At 35.9% G+C, this 20100-nt stretch overlaps 1 protein-coding gene across 3 annotated transcripts in view; it reads left to right on the top strand.

Annotated features, from left to right (window-relative positions):
• LOC128991020 (uncharacterized) overlaps positions 1-20100 on the top strand; it is a 36014-nt gene that overhangs the window by 1629 nt on the left and 14285 nt on the right. The window contains exons 1-3 of one of the 3 annotated variants that reach the window (XM_054413729.1): positions 5745-5894; positions 10300-10513; positions 19312-19427. In XM_054413729.1, the coding sequence (XP_054269704.1) occupies positions 5827-5894; positions 10300-10513; positions 19312-19427 (398 nt within the window). In that variant the 5' untranslated portion in view covers positions 5745-5826. Of the gene's footprint in view, positions 1-3755; positions 3958-5744; positions 5895-10299; positions 10514-16513; positions 17370-19311; positions 19428-20100 lie in introns of those variants that run through there. The other 2 variants (XM_054413728.1, XM_054413727.1) reach the window with 2 other exon arrangements.

The raw sequence follows: 20100 nt of genomic DNA, 5'->3' as shown, positions 1-20100 counted from the left end.
AAGATAACTGAAATATTAAGTTTTTTTTTTTTTAAATAAGGCAAAGTTAGTTGGCCTCGGGGAACCCTTAATTTTTGCCTTATTTTTACACATAAAACGTTATATTTCAGTTATCTTTTGTCCGATCTTTTTTATCTTGGTATTGTTTGATACGAAATTAAAAATGCAAAAAAATGTATTCTTGACATTATTTCATAGAATTAACTGCCATTTTCAACTTTACAATCGGATCAACTTTGTTATTTTTTCTATTATAGGTATTGTGTATGTTAACATGCTTACCAAATTTCATAATCATCGAATAAAAAACTTCACAGATAAAAATATTTTTGTATAAAAAACAAAATGGCGGATATCTGGGTAAATATGCATTTTCGGACATACCTTCCCATAAACGGTTTTATTCCTTTTAGTATGGGGATTCATTTCCCGAAGTCCTGAAACGTTTTTTATGGACACCCTGTATATACCTACAGTACCTACCTGTATGTATATATAGTCAATGGTATAGGCCTATAAGCAAGATTATCTAGGATTTCTAAATAGTTACTGCAGAAGTTTTACCGTTAATTAGGCAGTTTCTGGTTATTTTAGGAACTTCCAGCTCCAAAATTGCTGTATCACGGAGTTTGGCTGATAAATCACGGAATTAAGAAATGGTAGGAATTATATAGAGCATCAGTGTCATTTTCTCGTGCGGTCCTGCCACTGTCAGCGAATTCACGATAGTGCTATGTGTTGCTGACTCAGTAGATGAGGATTTTCTATACTACATCAATAGTGTTGAATGTACTGTGTCAAGAACTCGGCACGTCTGTTATCTCAAAAGTGTGCATCACAAGAGATAGCAATGTCATTTTGGGAATTCGATATTTTCAGACAAAGCACACTTTGTGTTTAAGGCCTGCACTGGAACTGGTTTATTGTTAACTGGTATTGTTCCAATCATTGGTAAAGTCAAAAGATCAATCGTTTACAGTTTTTGTATGTAGGCCTACATCAAATAAATACATTCAAATAAGCCTATAGACAAACATAACCATTAGTTATACAGTTGTTGGGCCAAAAATTATATTGTTGCATGATTGTAATTTCGACAAATATGGGTATATTTGGGTTTCGTGCAAAACACACACAGTTTACTGTATATTATTTTGATTTGATTTAAACAAATCGACATTGGGAATTTAGAGTTTTGCGGAGTTTATAAACGAAAGCATAGAACATCGTGAAAAAATAAATAACTGCATAAAGGATATAAAACATGGAGGCATTTAAATTTGAATCTGGCAACTCTCCTTTGGATTTTTTGCTCATTTTCCATGAAATAAAAACTTGAGTAATAATGCTGATTTAAATATTAATTTCTGTTTTTGTCATTGGTATGATTCATTCTTACTGCAGTAAGCCGTAGGTATAATAAAATTAAGTTGAAATTATGTCTTTTAAAGTGATAAGTTTTTTTAAAGTGATGAAATAGAAATTAACTCATAACTCATAACTCGTTTATTGAACCAAAATAACAAATACAAAATTTGCATTGGTCATGTCAATTATAGAACTAAAATTAAAATAAACAATAGACAATGTTGCTTCAATGAAACAATACCAATTACTTCTTACAAAAAAAAAAATAATAATAATAAATAATAATCTGCCTATGTTTAGTTTGTCTTTTTCATGAGTATACTTTATGTTTATAGGCTTACATAAATGGGAAGACAAATGATGTTCCAGAATATGTTCAAACATTAAAAAGGTTTATTATTTTTCAATATACAGGTTACAAAAAATATATGTAAAAACAAGGTGGTTTGGGTTTACAACTAAAAATATGAAAAAAGTAACTATAATTATTCAAATAGTAAAAACCCCTGCTTAATAGTATATTTCATAACAAGAGTAGAAATCGAGTCATTACTTATTTGAGTATGGTTGAGAATATGTAATGATCCACTTTCAATCGTGTTTTAAACGTTACTTTTCGCTACACTACAAAGACTTATTATTTTCATTATTAAAACAAACGTTAGATATTTCTTTGTCATTACAAAAGTTATAGCATTTTTAGTTCAAGCCTTCAATTTAAATATTTACTTTAGTTGTACGGTTTTTGTTTTTGAAAATTGAAACAGTTGACAAACAAACAAAAAATATCCAAAGTCTGTTTTAATTAAGAACATAATTAGCGTTTGTAGTGTAGCGAAAAGTAATATTAAAAAAAACGAGTGAAAGAGGGTCTATGCATATTCTCACTTCACTATTATTTCAAGTAGAAATTCTTAATATTCTCTCTTGTAATGCATCTTCTAATATAAGTTCATCAGTAGATAATCACAACGAGAGGTAGCTTCTTCAACAGCATAGCATTGTTGTAGCATATTGCTACTGGCCGGTAAATGTACCGTATTTAAGCCACAGAAAACATACTACGGTTACGGTAATAGTAGTACAGTAGTATGTTTTCTGTGCTTAAGCTTAATCAACGGTCCCTGGTCGCTCTATGTAAACAACGATTTTTTGATCCGAAAGAGTACATAAAGAAGTGGTGCTAATTGTATAGTGTGGCAAAAAAGTCATTTTCGGAGTGAGGTTTGTGAGTGTAGATGTTTTAAAGCGCAACAATCGCATAACAGACCTATTCTTCGACTGTGTTTTTTCCATCTAGATCTAATTATTTTCACCTACTTCTATAGTTTTCTTTTTTGAAATTTGTATTCTTTATTTAAATGAGGATTTTCCTATAAAATTATAGTAATTTTTGATCGCCGGAATTGTAAATGAGCAAAACTGGCGTCACTATGACGTAACCTGAGCGTTTTTAAGTTTGTTCTCGGGTGGAATTTTAACCCCCTCTCTCTAGAGTCTAGATATAGAAGTTTAATAAAAATAGACAAATCTTGATTGGCAATAACAATAGATAAGGTTTCAGAAAACTGTAGATGCACAGCCCGTAAAATTAATTTATTCAACTCGTGTTGTGTAACTCAAAAGTTAGTGGGCGTGATTTAAACACCCCTTAGCTGTGACGGCAGTTTTGTTCGGGTCTTAGGAAGTCCTGATATACGATAATGCTATATTTCGAAGTGGTGCTCGGTTGACCTGTCAGCTTTCTGTACCCATTGGCAGGAGGGTCATAGGGCCCCAGCTCTAATGAGGGGTGGATCTGGGGCCCTCTGACTTACAAGTGGTTCTCCCATTGAAATGTAAGGCACTTACACTACATAGGAAAGGACACGGACAGGAAAGATTCTGATGAATGCTTTCTGTTTTCAAATAGAGGCTGCTACACTATACTGTATGTAGACAGAACCCAAAACGACAAAGTACGACACTTGCAGAGTTTGGTGATTCTAATTTAAAGTTCATACAATAAGAAAAATATATCGTCTTGTAATAAAAAGGTCGCCAATTCGATCCAGGGAAAATTAGAGCTTATTGATCGTTTGATACTTGACACTTCTGTTTTGACTACTGTATTGGGCTTTTAATAAAAGAGTTCCGTCTAAGGAGCTAGTCAACCTATTAACAAAGCTACAACCTTATTCATAACACTCAACCTCCACTCGCACCACGTTGAAATACGCAACCTGTTGTATCGGCGCTGTAAGAATAAAATCTAAAAAAAAAACATGAGAAATAAAAACATGCCCAAAATAGTTGAGTTTGTTGTCGGAGGAATCTCCAAGGCTGAAAGTATAGAAATGTCAATCAAAGAATTACTGGCTGGTTTAGTTTGTCTTGTTAATTTCCAGATGTCGAGACTGGGCGCTGCTGATGAACAGGCCAGACCTGCTGAAGTTGCCGGTAGAGAAGCTGCGCACGAGGTATGTTTGCGCTCGTCACTTTCCGCCACACGCCTTCATGAACGATCTGCGCAACCGCAAAACACACGACGCGACGCCGCTACCCTACTGCGCACCTGGCCAACCCACCCTGCCAAGAATCCCTTATGTGGTGAGTACTGTATGTCATTTATATGTAATAACTGCTAATCATTTTGTGCTATGATGGACGCTAATTGTATTTTGAAAATAATAGCCAAAACCTACATTCATGTTCATATTAAATACGGGATGAAGTTAGCGGCTGGCCAAATATCCATTTAATTAATTCATACTATTCATTTTTCAAACAGGTTTTTTATGTTAGTTTAAGGGCGTTATGGTGAAAATCTATATTGTTAATACGCTACATGATACTGTATACTGAAAAAATATATTGACTGCTCGACTAATCGTTTGCTTCGAAAATAGAAAAGCGTTTTCTTTCATCAAATCTGCGAAGTTCCTACTTGAGGATGTCTGACCAAACTTGTTTTTTACAATGGCAGATACCACATAGTCTTCAGATTATGCATGGATTACGCTTGTCATCGAAACGTTTGTTTTGACGGAAAATGTTTTCGCGTCGTACTCGTATATTTCCTCCATCCAACCTTATCCCATTTTTGTTTCGTGTCAAACAGATTTAATCATTTTCGTGTTGCCCTTCGTTACACTTTGGCTGGCAGCAAGCTGTATGGAGTACAGTAAAAGTACTTTACATCTTGGGCTAGCAGCGCCTCTGCATTGCCGCCTTACAAACAGATGCAGCCTCCGCAGCATCGGACGGTTAGTGGGTTGCCTTAGATATATTGTAGGAGTTCATGTTACTGTATTGCTAGGACGATATAGGCTTCACGTATTTATATTTTTGTTGTTTGTGTACGGTTTGGTTGTACATTTTTGGTGTGGCATTGACTTTCAGATACCAAAAAATACATTTTAACACATGGACCAGCTTGTAGCCCATTCTATATTCAAATCGATGGTTCATTGAGTCCTTTTAAAGTGAGCTCCTTTATAAAAAAATATGTTTCATTCCTAGGTTTGAGTGGATTGACATTCCTGATGGTTTTATATCATAGATGCTTTAGTTTTTTAGTATTACACAAAAGTGCTATAGTTGTGACCACTCAGTTAAACTTGGTTTTAAAAGTTAATGGATTAGACATCGGCAGACACTCAATCCAACTACGTTCTTATTCTATCACCAGTACCGGCTACAACGTGAAAATGTCTAACTATATACATAATCAATCAGAGCGACTTGTTCCCAATGGGGTCCTCTGCCACCACTGCAGCACGTGTAGTGTTATTTATAAGTTTTAAAGCTTTCGTTTCGTGTGTTTTTCGTGTTATGTCATGTGTCTGTGTTATTTGGACAGTCCAAAACTTCTGACAAGCTCCTCCGTGACCTGATTATATTGTGTTCCATCATCCCTCCGTCGGCAGCACGAAACAACTGTAGTCGCTGTATCTTTATACAACTAAACGAATAATACAAAACCACGTTCGACTTATTACTTTATTTAAAAAAAATGTTGACTTTAGAACTCTAATACTTTAAGAACTAAAAGTGTTCTAAAATCATATCATGATCTAAAATTCCCAATCCATACAACTTTGTCTGATAACAAAGAGCATCAAGCAAGTGGTGGGGGGAATATCAGAGAACTGCCAAGGTCGTGCGTATTGCCAACGTCACATCTCACACCTACCAGACACCAGCCGTTGTTCAGCTGCGGCAGCGCTATGTGTACGAGAGAGAGGAGTAGAACAAAATCCTCAAACCTTACGGCACTTTGCAGTTGGTATAACTGCTTCAGTGGAATGGAGGGGGGTTTCTACTTACGGTTACGGCATCCGCCTTCCGTAGCGTGGTAGTGGCACCAGCTTGGCACTCCACTCGCCATTGCCAATAAGTGCCAAAGTTTCGATAAATACGAATTCGCACCAGAGCGCGTAAGAAACGTTCACACGGTTTTTAAATTCAGTTGATAAAATGGTTATATCGTGTGTCGCCATCAACTGCACCAACCGACAAACTAAGGATGGCCCGTCGTTTCATGTGTAAGTACTCAATTTTCATTTTTAGTTCTAATTTAGTTTTACAGAGAAGTAAAAAAAAATTGAAAAATGTTAGATGTAATTTCATTTACAAAAGTTTGGCGGATCCAGAAATCTGTGTTTTGCTAGGAGGGCGACGGACAAGACATATTGGTATGGAAGGGGAGTACGGAATGTCCCTTTCACCGAAGAAAATAAGGGTAGGGGGATAAAATTAATGTAGCCACCAACCTCTCAAAATAAAAAAAAAAAAATAATAAGTCTTGCTAAAAACATCACCTATTACAAAGATTTTTCAAGTACTGGTAAAATAATAAATACCCCCGCCGCAGCAAACCTGCAGACTAAGGGAATTTCAACTTGTCTGATTACATTTTTACTGAAATCTTACTAATATTATAAATCTGAAAGTTTGTGAGTGCGTGTGTATGTTTGTGTGTTGCTCAATCACGCATAAACTACTGGACGGATAAGGCTGAAATTTGGCATGATGATAGCTCACATTCCCTATTATAACATTTAGGCATATTCTTATCTTATCTCAAAAATCCTTTCGGGCTCCGCCCCAGTGGGTCTGTAGTTCCCCATGTTAACCTTATGAGTATTCATATTTAAAGGGAATTAAACTATTTAGTCAGCTGTTTCAACTTAACAAGTTGGTTCTATACTATGCAATAGCATTACAAAGTTATAATGTTTCCCAACAGGGTGCAGCACTATTATTATTTTGTTTGTGCATATATGACAACAGCTAATTTAACAAAAAGCTGTGATACACAATGAGAACTGTCAAAGTAGGATTGTTTACAGTTAGGTTTGAGTTTTTAATTTAATGAATAATTTGTGATATTGTGCGAATGTTTGATAGTTTATTTTTTTCTATTGTTTAGGTGCAATGGTAGAACATTATGGCAATGGTAGATGTGTTATACTATATCATACCGTAAATTTATGAACCAAATTTGATCAAACTGTGTCCTTTCCCAATTGCAAACGCAAAGCTTGAGTATAACTGCAATAAGCATTCTATACTTATATGCCAACCCCGTACGAAGGACGGGTGCTCTGCTAGTATTTCCGTGGTTGTCACTGGGAGCGAATGTCACTGGTGGCGATTAACAGGACGCCGGTTAAATAATAATTTTTGCCCTGAGGCCTTTCCCCCGCCCCATTTACATGATGCCATGGGGCCGTAGAGGGTGGTAGGTTAGTTCCGCAGATAATGACCCTAGGGCCATAAATGGGTAGGTTCGTTCCGCATTTGAATCTGGTGGGCCCCTTAAGTAGGTAGGTTAGTTCCGCATTTATATTGACAATGGTGGGTTACACTCCATTAGACAAGGGTAATTAGCCTCACTAAAAGCCGACGTAGAATGAATATTGAACATATTTAAGTTAAATATCCAAAGATTGGATACGCTTGTATCCGATTCGAAATTCGGAATATTAATGATACAAACTCTACATATTTTAGGTTTAGGATGTAAGAAAATCACCTGTTTCATAAATAGTGCAGTAAAAATAAGAGAAAAATTCCATAAACCTAAAAAAAATTAGCACAACCGGGGAATTTGGTACAGATGTTGGGTATACCTTCCTTTTGAACATACTAAAAGTCCCCTAAAATTGAAGCTGTGCTACGGCCGCCATATTGGAAAATGGCGGCATATTTGTGTATTTTTCGCTATAGTGACTTTATTATTGGAGATACAGGAAAAAGCTAAATATACAAAATGTAGTCCATCTAAAAATACACATTTTTTGTATTTATCATCTTTCTCTTAACCCAACGGTTTTTAGATATTTGTGATTAAGTATATTTAGTTTTTTCTATTTATCAGAAATAGGTGAATCACATGGAAATTGACGGCTACTTTCAAGGTTTAGGATAATTCATCTCATTTAATTAAATAGTGTGATACTATAAAATCTAAAAATTTAACTTTATCTTATGAGTAAAACAACTCCGCCACAGCAAACCTGCAGACTCAGAAAATATCCATTTGATTGGATGTTTTATTAAATGTATATAAATAAAATTAGGTATATAAATAAACATGGTCAGCTTCTGAAATATGATACAATATTTACAAGACGTGTTTATTATAACTGTTATTATCCATGCGTATCTATGCGTATCTGTGCGTATCTATGCGATGTATTTCCATTAGTTGCATACGCTTTTAATAGGGTCTTTTAAACTCATAGAAAATTATGACTACTAGTTTTAATATAGCTTCTGTAGTGCCGGTACTAGACAACTGCTCGATTTCGAGCAACAGGTACGCTAGTTTTGTTTTATATTTTTAATTTGTTATAAGATGCTTACAAAGTTTAAAGTTTTTCCTGTGACAGGTTTAGTTTACCAACTGAGTTATTAGCATTTTGTAACATAAGCGTATTTAATTAAGCAGCAGCTGGTGTAATGTATTTTTTTTTTAGTTTTAAGATTGGGGCTTCACATGACAGGTGGCTGGCTATTCATAGTTTAATGGTACATACTGAATTGATAATAATTTGACTGGCTGGGATCGGTGAAAGAAATGTCTGCATCAGCAATGGTAAAAAACTAGAGAAATCGCAACAACTGGAACATGCTACTTCAACTTTAACTCTTTCAGAACTTGCTTATTTTTATGGATTATTTCGGTTGACTGGCATTTTTGTACGCTTCACTGATCTTTACAATTTCAAGAGATCTATTGTTGAAGCCGTCAAATGCGGAACTGACCTACCAGATTATAACCCACCCTACGGTACACGGATTAGTGTAGGTAGCAAATGCGGAACCAACCTACCCCCCCGTAGAGTACCCGTGTTGTTGAGTCGCCCCCTCCAATCAACTGAGAATGTTCCCCACTGACGCCCCTGAAAGATGTTGCAGGGATTAAAAGAGTTAAGTTTTACATACGAATCTGTTTAAAGAGCTTTCTTCTTAAAATTGTCCACTTACATTTTAAATTATTTACCTAGTTTTTCCCTCCACAGTGGGCATTGCACCCCAGTATCCTTCTGGATCCGCCTTTTTTAGTCTTGGTAAGATTCCCGGTTGATTGATTTAGAAATGTTTTCAGCAGTTCTTCTTGGGAAAAAATGAACTAAAGCGCGTTTCTTTATCAGATCAACGATAGAAGTAACTAACAGTTATTTACTACTGAAATACAAGTTCCAGTTTCATATGCTACAATATTTGAGATAGTATGGTGATAAAAACCAACGCTTATGCTTGTCTCAGAACACATTTAATGATATAGTCTGTGATATAGTGGACTCCTATATTACCACTATCAAATTAGTTGTTTACCTTCCCAACACAAATATACCATGGGGAAAGATCAGCTAAAATGTTATTCAAAGATGATCATGTACCTAGGATTACTATGCGCCTATAGATTCCCGTTTCGAAACTGAGTCATACGGCCGTACAGGGTGTCTAATAAGCACGTATATTAGAACCAGAACATAACCAGTATGGATCATAAACGTTTAAACAAATGACGTAAGGAAACATATTGGGCCTAATAATATTAAATGGAACTTCCTAAAACGGTCGAATCATCGTTTTTGTTATTAAATTATATAATGTGACAGTTATTAGTATTATTCGAGCCTGTAACGTCATTTTGTTTATGTTAATGAACCATAGAGTTTCTCTTCTTATATCCGTGCCAAACTTCGGAGACTATTTAAAAAAGGCAAATCCGGGGAATTGTCAATCTAAAGAGAGAATTTATAATGGCATAAAAAATAGTTATGCTTATGCTGTATTTTATAGATATTTCATATTTTTCATATTTTATTTATTACTTGGTACAGCACATATACAATGAATTTACAATACAAAACTGCATAAGCCTTAACTTTTAACTGTACAAAAATACTTTTCCTACTTCTTAAACAGTAACAAATTGGCTTATAACCATTTTACATGATAACAAACAATCTAAATATTGAGAAAGCAAAACAAACCTGTAGAAAAATGAATATATTTGGAATTTTTATCTTGTCTTTAAAAATCAGCACTTAGGTTAAGACTATAAACGAATATCTTTAACAAATTTCAACATGGTCCACTTTGAAATTTCAAAATTTAAGCCTTTTAAAGGTTATGGAAACATTCCACGACACTAGCGACTCATTCAAATGGGAGCACTGATTTCGAGTCCTCTCGCACAATGTCTGACGCGTTCCTGTAATTTAGACCTAATGCATTTTTAAATCCAAATATTTTTGCACTTTGGTTGTAAAAGTCGGTCAATAAACAAACTATAACTCCAGTTATGGCAATGTATTTGTTCAATTCAAAATGACGACTATCTGTTTTTTATGTTTACAATTTTAAGTGATAAAATGATTTGGCATAGATAATTTACTGTTTATAAGTGCCCAATAATAAATTATTTTTCAGTTTCCCTCATCGGAACCCTGAATTGTGTGAGAAGTGGATTGCAGCCCTTAGGCGACAAGACTTCAAACCTATGAGGAACAGTAGAGTATGCAGTGATCATTTCGTGTACAGTGATTTTCAAATACGACCTAACGCGAGTTATCGCTTGCTAAAGGATGACGCAGTGCCGTCCGTGTTCAACTTTAGGAGGAACGGAAGAAGTAGGAAGAAAATGGTGAGTTTTGGCTAGTCATTTTGTAGGAGCAGCTGTATGAGTGAGGAGTATACTGAAAGAAATAATTTATGTTCAATCAAAGAATTTGTCACCGTTTCAGCCATGTTTATGTAAAATAAGCTTTTTGCTCTTATGTAAATGTATTTACTTATGTAAATAAGTAGAGGTTTGATTTTAACCTTGGAAGGTGTTACGATTTTGCCGTGTCCACGGGTGACGAACGCAAATTCACCGTTACTGCAGACTTAAATCCCATGACGAGTTAAAAATTCCCTCATAGTTCCTGATTCAATGAATGTATGCTAACTTCCCAGAATTCTCAGTCTGTATGGTCTGGTCACCCTGGTAGGGTCCCAAAGGGGGTTCTCGAGCCGCGAACTTGCCCCTATGGATGAGAGCCCATGAAAACGTGATAACAAGGACCAATGACTCTTGCAGTCTTGCTAGGTCGAACTACTACTATACTACTACTATTTCCGTGTAGGAGCGGTGGTGGGGGCCCCCTCCTCTTATTGACCAGCATCGGCGGGGAAAACCAGCTTTAGCGACGTTGCCACTGTTGCCAATGTTTTCTGTCTGCGAGTTCACTAGTTCAGTTACAGTTCAGTACCGTACAATATTTTGATTAGCTTCGCCGTTTAAATTTACAAATTGTTGAGCGAGCTGTTTGTGCACCATGGTTAAAAGCTGTTACGTGTTCTGTTGTTTAAACCGCATTAATAAATGTGTGCCTGGTGTGCTTTTTTCATAGGTAATTTAATTTTTTTTAACAATTTGAATAATTTTTTTCATGTTTGTTTCATAGCACTAGGAGGCATAGACAATATTAATAATTATGTCAAAATATTTCACGAACAGGATGATCTCACATTTATGTAGCCCATGTAGCCTACATAGCTTTTCATTAGAATCTCTAGTTTCCAGCTGCTGGTACGAGAAAGTTTGGGGGTTGGCCTTTATGCAACCATATTTTTGTACATGCTCATTTTATTTTAGGGCGAAGTTTATACTGTGTTATGAAAATCTTATATTTCGTCATTGACTAACTTGCATTACTGACATCCCAGTCCTATGGCGGACGTGCACATTTAAAAAAAGTTAGATTCACAGATTAACTCTCTTTAATCTGAGGTAGATTTAATGAACTACATTATTCATTTTCCGTATCCTCGCTCCGTTTCGGAGAATGGATAATACAACTGGGCCTAGTTTGCACCATGAAGCGAATAATGAATACTCCCGTGTACCGGTATGCAACAATGGTTGGCTTGGAAAGAGAGTGAGGAAGAGAGGGTGCGTGTGTGAGAGATAGCCAGCTGCTTTAGTGCGATCAGCTGATTTTCGTATGTGGAGGGGGAATTCCCTGCCTCTCCAACCTTCTAATCATATCACACTGACTTTAGACCACTTAACTTATTAGACTGACTATATAGTGACTATATACATAGTGACACAGTCACAATACCTTGTGCAAAACTACAACTATAAGTGGTTATTATTTTAATTCAAATAAGAATAAAGTAGGTAGTCAGTGCTCCTGAAAATTCTGATATTTCAGAACATTCCTAGATTTAGTGAAATCCACTTTAACACGATTCGAAACATTGTCACCAAATCTTACAAGCCCGGTATTTGAACTTACACCAAATATTTGTGTGTGACTGTGACAATATTCTGGATTCCAATATCCCAATATATTTATCAAACAATCACTATCAATTATGTAAGATGGGGGCGCCAGTATGTGCGTATTTAACCCAAATATGAGTGAAGGATGAGTGGCGCGATCTTCTTGTTATTGCCTTAAGACCGACATGTTCCTTAGACACAGCTGTTAATTAATAGCCCATACAGGCAATGGTAACTAAGAGACCTGCAGTTTATAGTGGAATCCGAACCACTTGCCTTGTAATTAACGAATTGGTCGAATTTTCAGGATACTGCGGGTAGTCGTAGTACATACTCAATAGCGCGGACGTTAATCCACACCAGGGAGTATTTAATAGTTTACCATTCGTTTGTTTATAAAATAGTAGACTATATTTAATTCATACAGTTCTGGGAAATGACTATTGTTTAAAGAGCTTTTTTAGTATATACATGATGATCAACATTGTTCTTCATAACACTAAAATATATTTATGTAGATTGGTTTTCCTATGGATATTCTTGGCTCACGCTTATAGAACATAATTTTGGTACGAAACATAGGGGACATGAAAAGTAGTGATGAAAATAAAAATAACTATGTGGCGTTTGCAGAAGCATCCACAAAATTGAGCTCATCAGGGTTAGTTTCATATTGTTATTGACATTCTCCATCAAGCTTCATCATTATTTTTACCTAAAATTTTTAGTGGACAACATTTGTGTAGAAATATTGGGGTAATTAGATTAGCTACACAGTGTCTCGTAGTGAATGGAATAAACACAGAGATGTCGTTTTAGGCCTTTTCGGAGACTTCCTGGGTTAGCCTTCAACTTTTTCTCAAACAGGGCGGTACAGTTCCAGCTACTGTATACATAAGAGTCGACGAATAAGAGCTTCGCTCGCTCCGCTCAATTAACTGTCCTAGGTGTGTGTTGAAACACAACACAAGCGTTGAAAGTATAACACTTAAGTATAAATAAGTATAATTATTTAATCATCGGCCACACTGCGTTAAATATTTACAGTATGTACTCAGCTCCTTCACAAAACTAACATCTCAAACTGTTAAACGTTCAATTTCAAAATACTGGACTGTTTCATTGTAGAGTATTTGCTGTAACTTGAACTACGATTTGTATATCGAACAATATAAAGTATTGATTTTTCAATTACAAATGACCAGCAATATAGTTGACTTAACAACTCTGCTATGCACATAATTTTCTGTCATGTTGAATTTGTTAATCGTGTTTTTGTGTATCGAGTTTTATAATTAATTATATATATCAAGTATTGTTTGTGTCCACTGTTTGTCAGCAGGGAAATTAATTTTTACTAGGAATATACAAAAAAATCTTATAATCTGTATACTCAAGTTGTATTTCAAAATAATAAACTTTGTATTTAATTTTAATTCCATTTATCAGACAAACATTGTTATGTACTTATTGGTTCATTCAATATTTTAAGTATAATATGACTGATCAGATTACTATAATTATTAACATATTCTATAATGTTCACAAATATTTCACAATAACAAATAAATCTGAAAATGTTATTGTGTTGTTATACTCTCCCCTTACACAATATTTCCCCCGCATGGCCCCCACGAGGGTGGGGCTGGTGTAACTCTGGTCACAGGGCCCGGGCCGTCAGGGGGCCCGGGCCCACCCGTTTTTTTGTTTGTTTTTTCCATCGAATATTACTTTACAGCAGATCATGAATTGAAGATAAAAAATAATATATATATTTTACAAAAAACAAAGTTAAATAATTTAAAATGTATTAATTCTAGATTCTAGGCTAGTTAATATTTAAATACTATAGGTGCGTATGTATGTAATGTACAGCTGAACAGCCAGCTATCTAGGTTTATTTGACACAAACTAAAAATTCTGTACTTTTGGAGTTTAAAAATATGAGATTGTAATAATTTTGACCTAAGTTTTCTTCCCAATTCGCTCGGTATAGTACTGTACTACAGTATGGATTGGATATCATCGGCATCAACAACATAGGTCATTCTCGGCGTTACTCGTGCACATTCGTTTTTCTCAGTGACTAATCGCGCAAGTTCGGCAGCTCAGGCATCCACTCCCATAAAATGTAGTATTGTCAAAATTCTTGATGAAAATTGTCACTGAATAAAATATGATTTCATTGGTGGTTACGAAAGTTTTTTTCCTACTCCATACTACAAAGTACAATTATAACACTTAAGATAGCCAAACTATTTTACAGGGAAATAAAAAAGACAAAATATTAATAGGCATGTAGCTTTTGTGTATTGATATAATAGTTTTAATTGCTGAATTCCTGTAGTTTTAAGTTTTATAAACTCATTGAAGAACTGTTTTTCTTCCTTAAAAAAGACTACAAATGTGCCATTTACCACTCACAAATTTAATACCTAGATTGCCTTAAAAACTCACTAAAATACATGACATTGTCAAAATTTTACTGGGGGAGGACCCAGTAGGGTATTCCATACCCCCCACACCCCCCGGTTGGTAGGGGGGCCCGAGCCAGATCCTGGTAACAGGGCCCACGATTCCCGTAGTACGATATTTGTCGTAGTGAGAAATTCAAATACTATTTATGAAAGTCACATTTAATTCTCGCGAGTAATGTATTTTGTAATTTACATTATGAATAACTGTGCTTTGTCCAAGCCAAAATCTATATAAAACAGTTTCAGTCCTACCAGTCGACGCCACAGCTGAGCTGACTGCAGTGCAGGGGTGGGAGTCGGTTATTTCCGTCTCCACTGCTGACTGTATAGTTTAGTTGCATCGTAGGCAGCGGCGCCGTTTTGAAATGTCTAGAGAGGTGCGAGAGAGAGGACTAGATGCCGGTGACGTGAGAGTGAGGGAGAGAGCATACAACACATGGTGGGGTGGCGGGCATTTCCCCTCCATTTCGTCGCTAGCCGCCATCGAACCGTGTTCCTGCGGGTGACCATTTTATCACCCCCACAGTGTTGACAAAATATCGGTTCAATATCGTTTGTAGTCATATCGACCATCACTTGCTATCGATTATCGATTAAAACACACTAAAAGGACTTGTGAAAATAAACAAAAATTATGAATTATTAATATTTAATTTAATACTAACGCCGGAATGTTAGTCTGCCTTTTATCCCTATTAACTTATTTAACTTAAATAACGCGTCTTGGGTATACCTAACCTTTTAAAATAATGATTTGACAACTAAGAATCTTTTGACCTTAAACACCAAGTAGGAAGCAAAATACGACGGGGTAGTTTGACTCGAAACTCAAGAGAAGGAACTATTTATTGTGTTGTACCAGTCCTCTTTTACACCCTTACCCACAAGCTAGCTAAAATAAAGCAAGTGAAAGTCTGTATCACATTACTAGGCTACTTTTGTCTTTTCGTAGTAGCAGCCTATTATTTTAAAGCATTTTCCAGCCACAAGGGTGATTAATATATTGCATATTTCAATAATTCACACGCTGGCTGGAACGAACCTGATAAAACTGATAATTACCTATCATTATTGTTATATATTAGTTCATAGAAAGTTTTATAGTTAAAACCGTTTACGATAGGCCTATACGTTCTAATGAACCATCTCGGTGTTTATTTAATTAGGCCTAACTTGCTTCAATTATTTATTTGGCCTTTAAGCAATGCAATAGGCTATGTCACTCTCGATACAAAATAAATAATAAATAGTCCATCTTGACTCAAAAATGTGCTAAATAAATATTTCGATACACAACAGTGTCAGATGTAGGACCTCACTAACTGAACAATCCCACCCAACAGCAAAGTGAATATACACACATAACAATTCAGAATCATAAGTCATATATTTTGGATGTGCTAATAATAACTTAGGCTAGCCCAAGAAATATTTTTTATGATAGGTGTGCAATTTAGGAGGCGAGGATTGGCTTTGGCTTTGCTCTTGCTTGGCTTGGCGGGACATCAGCAGAAAACGGTCCCGATGGTTGGTTGTCAACGTTGATCACTGGTTTGGTTATCGAAAACGATCTGTTCGGTCGGTTTACAATCGATTGGTCGATATGGCTACGAAAAAATGTCAACACTGTGTTGGTGATAAAATGGGCACCGTTCCTGCGACGGCGCGAAATGTTACCCTCTCCCTTCTTTGTCCGGGTCTCGACTCTCGAGTCAGAGTCACAATTTTAGTTCGTTAGGAGAATCGAGAGAATTATACTTAGTTTTATCATCGAGTATATTTAGTATTCCAGCGTAGTGTTACTGTTTCGAAAGTGTTATTAGTTATTGTTTGTGTAGTGTGACTGTGACTGTACCCCCTCCATCTTGCTAGTAGTGCGCGCAGTGATCGTTGGTGGCCATGACTGTATGGAAGTAGTCGGTCCTCGCTAGTCGATAAAGTCAACTTAGGCATTGGAAATGGGGACTTCCTTTTCTTAGCTTTCTTGTAGTTTCAAATCAAGTAATTTTCCCCCGAGGAATGTAGCCTAAGAACTGTTATTAATTGACTGCGAATACAATTAGGCCTGATTCTGTTTAATGCACAGTTTACCGGACTAGAGACCGTATCAAAAATACTGTGCTGATTAATTGCAGATAAATCACAAAAATAAAATGCTCTAAAGTTATAGTAGGCCATAGAAAAATAACGTCACATTCATTTTACATGTTTTTATAAGTCTAAAGAGATACATGCTTAGCGACTTGTTTCAATTGTGATAGGCCTACTAAACTCACAACTTCAGTTGTTCAGTGTTATCACACTACGAATAAATATTTTACGGTCTAATACCTTACACAATGCCATACAAGTGCGTCGTCCCCGGTTGCCGTAGCAACTACTACCACGTCAAGGGTACCCAGTCCGTCCCCATGATGCGGTACGCTAGTGACCCGGAGATGGTCCAGGCGTGGAACAAGGCGATATGTCGTCCCGGGTTCGAGCCTTCTCCGTACTCGCACGTATGCATTAAACACTTCCGCGAAGACCAGCTGTGCCGTAAGCCAGAGCCAAAGTATTTAGAGGGTGGTGGAGCCCAGGCGATATTGTGGGGTCGACGGACGACCAAGTTGAAGAGTGGCGCGATACCTTGTATCTTCGAGAAGGACCCCAGCACCCATAAGATGAAGCCTATCTACGAACGGAACCGATCTCACAAAAAACCCGTCCATAAACAACCGAAGGGATCCAAAGTCCCGACGATTATGAAGGTCAGGCATATTCAGTAAAATCTTATTTTTAAAACTATGTAGGATCTTTATGGTGTATTTTAACTATCAAGTATGTACTGTTCTCCAGTCATATATTAAAAGCTGAAATCTGTTACTTTATATTTTGTATATGCTTACGGCTTAGTTTAATCTTTGAAAACGCATCTCTCTTTAGATTTCCCGAAAATGTATGATGTTTATTTTGTTACTGCATATATCGATACACACATTGTAAATAAACAATTATTTTCTTCTTCTTATGTGGTGACTTGGTAATTGTGTGACTTTGTGGAGTGTAGGGGAGGGGTGGGGGTGGCAATGGCAACAATGAGGGACGACTATCTCGTGCAGTGTTGCAGCCACCTGCCGCTTGAGGGATGTGTTGTTGTTGTTGGTATACAAGAATTATTGCTAATTTGAATTGACCAAATATTTCCATACATACAACTTACTAGGCCTAGCGTGTTTTGATAATGTACTAACCAATGCATACTTTTAAAACAAAGGGTGAATTTTTAAAGCAAACTGGAGGGATAAGTCGGAAGTCACGACTAGCGGGATTGTATTGTGTGGAAGTGGTGGTGCTGACGGGTATTTTTTCTTATCTTGTTGTTTCATTCTGTGTAAGAACTATAGTTATTTGTCATTTGTGTAACTAGTGTCAAAGTGACATTTTATTTTTGCTGCACACGAGAGAAATGTTTACCCGCACTCGCCTGCAGCTTGTGCGGAATGAATCTCGAGTGCAGCAAAGGCAATTTGCGCTCGTGTTACGCATTATATTTTTCCTACAGTCACTATAAAGCAGATAAATAATTAGTCTTTGAAACACTATACAACACGTTTTTAGGTTACTGACCAGGTTTATGGGTCATAACGTCATAACAGGTACACTCATCTCATAAGTCATTAACTAAGTTTGACTTTGTTAAAAATATAGTTGTATTGATAGTAGAGGTAATTGTATTCATCAGTGGTGACTGGTGAAAAATAATTATTTTTGGATTTAGGAGGCTATAAACTAAGAGATCAAAATAAATAATTTATTTGGTGGCGCATATTTAAATAAATACCATCAAAAATCGATGTCATATCGTGTGGTATGACAAAATGTAAAACAATACTTGAAAGAATGACATAATTATATTTCTCAATGGCACCTTACTTTATTGTCAATAATAAGGAAATGTAAAATTAGTTGCTAACATTTATGTAAGTTAAATAGATTTTAGCCTAATTAATAAAACTTTACCGATTTTTTATCATTGTTTGACATTATTCATCCTGTGTCTCTTAGTTATTTAGGCCTACCTTTTAGAAAACTAAATGGTAGCGTTAATTCCATTATCAATACTTTGAAGAAGTATAATGTGATGAAAATATTTGTATTGGGCTAGGAATTTTTTTTTAAATAGGCAAGTTATTCTCATTGAAATGGAAATAGTTATTTGTGTAACTAGTGTGTGAAATGGCACTTTGCTGCACGAGGCCTAGTCCACACATGGAGACTGAGTCGGCCGACTGAGCACGGACAGTCGACAGACAGTCAGCCGACAGTTTGTCAACACAGTTTCGGATACAAGTTTCTGATGTGTTTTGCGTCCACATTAGTCAGTCAGTGTTTCTGTGTTTGTTGGTATGGCGATGACTTTTCCGTGACCGCGGGAGATGTTAATGATTTTGCCGCGATCGCGCAAGACGACGAAGACGTTTTCATGACCACGTGAGAGAATGATGATGTCTACACGGCCGCGGGAGATAATCAGAATTTTGCCGCGATCGCGGAAGACCTCCCGTCTAAAGACGCCGGATTATTGGAGTGCCGGAGTGGTGCAGTGCCGGATTAGAGAGGGTCTCCTGTATATTATTTCAACTAGATCTACAATCTGAAAAAATTGATACTTGGAGATAAAAGTATTTTCACTATTAACTTTTCTTTCAGGTGGAGTTTAAGCCGGAAATGTGGGAAGAAGAGGAGAAAAAAACCGATTTGCCAATAAAGAGAGGAAGAGGAAGACCGAGAAAAACACCAAAGCTTGATGGTGCTCTGGATAAAAGGTTTGTTTGCACATATGGTTATAGATTAATTGTGAAAAAAATAACATTTATAAAATTGTGTGCTCCATGGCAGGTTTGTGATAAACCAAACTTTCAAGTATATAATTTTTACTGATATAACATACATTTTAATTATGTGTAGACAATTCAAAAAATCATACAAAGTTGGCTAAACATTTTGCAAGTCTTGAGTTCTTCCTTCTAACATCTACCCACTGTTTTAAGCAATTAGAGTATTTTTTTATATTTTGCAAGTTGCAGTAATATTTGTTGGATTAACTTTGGTTTCTTTGGTATTTTACATCAGTTACAATAGGAAAGACAATAATTTTACAAAACTAGTTAACATTATAATTTAAGTAATTTTTCTTATAATTTATTAACCCTTAGTCTCTGATTTCAAAACACGATCATTGACACACAGAGTTTTTTTCCGGCGTCAAAACAATGATTTTTAAACATATATTTTTACAATAACTTATTTAAAAATTATACATAAAGCAATTAAAACGCTTACTTTACATATTTATAAAATAACATATATCTAGCAAACAAAAACAACACAATCGGTGACACACTGGGTTTTTTTCGGGTTTTGAAACATTAGTGACAAACAATTTTTTTTACCAATATTTATTCAAAAACATGTTAAAAAAATTTTATAATCAATACA

The sequence above is a fragment of the Macrosteles quadrilineatus genome, unplaced genomic scaffold, assembly GCF_028750875.1.
Source record: "Macrosteles quadrilineatus isolate MER2022 unplaced genomic scaffold, UCM_ALF_1.0 Scaffold_3__2_contigs__length_128488019, whole genome shotgun sequence".
Lineage (NCBI taxonomy): Eukaryota > Metazoa > Arthropoda > Insecta > Hemiptera > Cicadellidae > Macrosteles > Macrosteles quadrilineatus.
Note: the sequence above shows the minus strand (reverse complement) of the source record. Positions and strands in the feature narration are given on the sequence as shown.